The sequence below is a fragment of the Olea europaea genome, unplaced genomic scaffold (genome assembly GCF_002742605.1).
Source record: "Olea europaea var. sylvestris unplaced genomic scaffold, O_europaea_v1 scaffold2921, whole genome shotgun sequence".
NCBI classification, from domain to species: Eukaryota; Viridiplantae; Streptophyta; class Magnoliopsida; order Lamiales; family Oleaceae; genus Olea; species Olea europaea.
In genome coordinates this window covers 29,668-33,614 of record NW_019247792.1, presented here as the reverse complement: position 1 = coordinate 33,614, position 3,947 = coordinate 29,668, and the positions used below count along the sequence as shown (strand labels likewise).

Here is a 3,947-nt window from a genome sequence, read left to right as displayed (position 1 = left end):
TCACAGCTGTCCAGAGGACAACAGGCATTAGCTGCTAATAATTCTTAACCGTTATACTGCATGCATGGTCAAAGTCAAACATTAATTTTAACCGCACATTTTGTAATACCCACAACTACTACACACTTATCCACCACTCATTTCTATCAATTTATAATTTCTCCCAACTAACACTTACTTTATTTCTAACCTTACTGACAAGAAAATGCATTTTTAATAAATTGGTTCAGGCAGCATCTTTGCAAGCTGCAGTGATTCCTGAGAATGTGCCAAATTACGGAAACTGTAGTTTACTTATGAGCTTCAAATAAAATATAGATGTGATAAGGATCCTTAATGATTTTATGTTACCAAGACTTGATGGGTTATTTTAGGAAAAACAACTATGGTTTAGTTGTAAAAATATTCTAGCATTTTATATTATTTCTTTAGATGTTTCTTACTTAAATTGAACTTTGTAAAAACCTATATAGTGGGAGAGGATGCTTTGTTTTAATTACGCTTCGATTATTGAACAAAAAATACAAGATTCTATCCCTCAATTCCTCTTTATCTCTCCATCTTCTCTTTTCTTCTATTTCTCCTCCCCTCTCCTCTTCTTATCTCTTCTTCTAAAGTTTTGGTTCTTGTCCGATTATGTCTGTCATCAAGAAATTTTCCTAAATGATGTTAAACACGGGATCCTACACCCCCCCCGCCCCCCAAAAAAAAAACATACACACCAAGGTCCACACAGGGAGTAGAAAGTGCAAGACAACGTGAGTTAAACCATGAACAATGCTAGTAATTTGACCTGATATTGGTAAAAAACCTTAACATACCCCACGTTTGTCACCTTTTTGTCTATAATAATATAAAGTCCCATGACTATCAAGTACAAAGAATCGCCTCTTCCAATCTGCCCTCAGGCTAGAAGATCTTTTCAAAAGATACCCCTGCTTTATTGTCTGCACCTGAGAAAATGAATCATTTTTTACTATTACTAGACGATACAAGACATAAAATAATGGAAAGCTGACAGTCAACAACTCATTAACTCTTAAAATCCAGGGAGTACATAAGTTAGAAAACCAAATAGATGTACTTGTCGTAGCTCAAATCTTTTTGAGAAACACAAGATTAGAAAAGAATAATTTGTTATACTTGCAACAGAAAACTATGTACTCACCTCACCTTTAGCAGTGGACTGCCCAGTTCCCTCTATGCTTTTGTAATTACTCAAGTCTAATCCATTCATGCCTATAGAACCTGTTGAAGTTGTCTTGTTGCTAGATGCTCGCAAATTCGCCAGCTCTGCTCTTGTCCTGAACTCCTGGATCCTCTTTGCAAGTCTATCTTGTTCAATATTTGACTGTTCCTTTGATTGTTGTGCATAGGTTAACACCTGATTTCATAGAAGCGGTAGCTTACTAAGTTACACAGGCCACTATATCAAAGCAAATTAATTTCAGGTTAACAGTATAATAGCACAAGGGTTTAGTAAGCTGAGTAGCTTAAATGGCTCCCATTCAAAGCACTATCAAATCAGAGAGAACCACATATTTATTGTGCTTCCAAGCACAGTTCAGTGTCAATCGAGTATAGAAACTACTATGCCTCCTAGAAAAGATTTAGCATTCTAAGAAAACATTCAATGCATTCCACTTAGTAGCATATAGAAGATTTTGTAAGGCCAAATGTTGCAAATTTTGGATAATAAAATACATCTATGAGTTTGAATGTACTTGTGTTAGCAATTTTATTATGAAAAATACAAAAGAACACATGGATTAAATAGGAGAAAATGACAATCAATCAGCCATTGTTCCTCCTTGATTCTAGCAGCTAACAACGTGCAAAACAATCAAATATTAATCCAACTAAAATGGATCAAAAGACCAAGATTCCCTCAACTCACTATAGAAATAGGGCTATGAAATAAAAGTTCCAAACTCCTGCAATATATCTTAGGTGTTAATTTTTCATGAACCAAAGAAGTTTGCCTTTGGCTTCAAAGGAACTTTGGCAATTCATATGGAAAATGTTAAAGGGAAAAGAGAAGACACTTCAAGTCGAGTTATATAAAAGAGAATGAATTGCAGAAAATATGTTGAAACTGTCTCAAGTTTCCAAGCTATACAGTCTAGACAAGAAGAAGAGATTAAAAAAATTATACCATATTTATGAATGTTAATAGATTATCTATTTCACAAGATTGAGGTTAAAAGGGGAAGAAAAGTTGAAGCGATTGAACTCCCTCGGTGCATTAGAAATTAGTAGTCAAAGCATTTGTTGAAGTATAAATAGTTGTAGCTACAAGAAAACGTCCAACCGTTTATCTCTGCAAATGTAATTTATGGATCTATCTTCTACTTTAGGCCTAGATGCTAAAGGGCCAATTTGAGAAATAATGACCCAAGGAGAGTGACACTGGAAGTCTGGAAGTGACCCTCTAGGCTATGTCCCTGGTTTTAATGTCACTAAACATCAAACAGAAACATGCTGGTTTTTATTTATTTATTTTTTTGCAGTTTTGTACATTTAATCTTCTAATTTGCTTAGACTTGTACCATTTGTTAATTTAACAAGCGGTTACTGATAAATAAAACTTTGGGGTCAAAGTGGTATTGTCCAATGTCCTTCCTCAACAGGTTATCTAAATTTTCTGGGCTATTTTTCAATTTCATGATACTTGGGGTTTTCTTAAAACTAATTAATAAAGGGAGCTTGTGGGTGCAACCAACTAAGCCTTATAAATAATAAATTTAGGGTCAACAATATGTTTTCTTCATTGCTACATTTCCTAGAAGATCCAAAGCAACTGGGTTCTTAGCAACCACAAGAAGCCATATGAGGTTTAGTCTACCTCCTCTCTTCTAATATGTTCTACTTTATCATTTTACTCTTTAAAGGTAGCAATATATTCAATTTTTGTAAGGTGCATGTGCTCTAGTAAGAGGGTTCGAGAGAACAAAGATTAATATGAAAGAAAGCCTGAACAGATCCGAAAGAGAGAGAAATGCAAAAAAAAACAAAAAGGTGAAAGAGAGAAATGAGAACATGAAATACTAATGCAGAGAATTTCATGAATATATCTACCCCTGCTGCACAATTACAGCCGAACACTCTTTTTTCCAAAATCATTTCTAAAGGGAAACAAGCATAATTGTTGTACCTCATGAATAAAAGGCTCCATCTGGCTCAGAAGATCATATCCCTAAAAAAATAAATGTTCTATTAGTCTGATAGAAGAAAATAATTGCATCTATTAGCATTGAAGTGTAAATGGTAACTTAAATACACACCAACTTAAAATATCTCAGATGAGAATCCATGATGGCACTAAAAGATTCCAAGAACTCATACTTCTTTTTAGCTTCAATATTCATGAGAGCATTTACCTGGAATCCTTAAAACCAACAAGGAAATATAATAACCCAAAAGATGGATGACAAAGAATGTCAAAAACAAGTGCAAGAAAAAGAGCAATTGAACATTAGACATACTAGATTAAAGCGGCTTCTCTCAAATGCTGACTTCGAATTATGTAGATCCTATCACCAATTGCACAATTAGTTTCCATGTCATAAAGAATAAGATACAGACAACAAATTTGTGCTTTCAAAAAATTCATTCAACAGTTTCAACTAGGTGGAACTTCAAATATTTCATTTCATGCAAGCAAGATGGAAGGCCAAACCTTAGTCATCACATTGAATATTCAGAGACAATAAAAATCAGAAGAGCACAAAGCCACATCCTCCCAAAATTGTTTTAAAATTGGATCTCCCAATATCTCAGCATAAGGGGGTGACATTTTCTATTTCCGAGTCTATTTTATAAAAATTAACTAGGTCTTACTAAAGCTACTATATAAGATATATGAAAAATCTCCAGTTTCTATTTCCATTCATCGTGTATTCTCCATGAAAAAACTTGCCTTGTGTGAAGATTGTTCTCCCCCTTTT

General features: G+C 34.1%; 1 protein-coding gene across 1 annotated transcript in view; it reads right to left on the bottom strand.

Moving 5' to 3' along the window:
- Window positions 1-3,947, bottom strand: part of LOC111384468 (ADP-ribosylation factor GTPase-activating protein AGD2-like) — a 26,468-nt gene that overhangs the window by 15,397 nt on the left and 7,124 nt on the right. The window contains exons 8-13 of the mRNA XM_023008746.1: window positions 3,486-3,533; window positions 3,285-3,380; window positions 3,155-3,196; window positions 1,169-1,384; window positions 818-953; window positions 191-194 (exon numbers count right to left, since the gene is read on the bottom strand). Of these exons, the coding sequence (XP_022864514.1) occupies window positions 191-194; window positions 818-953; window positions 1,169-1,384; window positions 3,155-3,196; window positions 3,285-3,380; window positions 3,486-3,533 (542 nt within the window). The remainder of the gene's footprint in view (window positions 1-190; window positions 195-817; window positions 954-1,168; window positions 1,385-3,154; window positions 3,197-3,284; window positions 3,381-3,485; window positions 3,534-3,947) is intronic.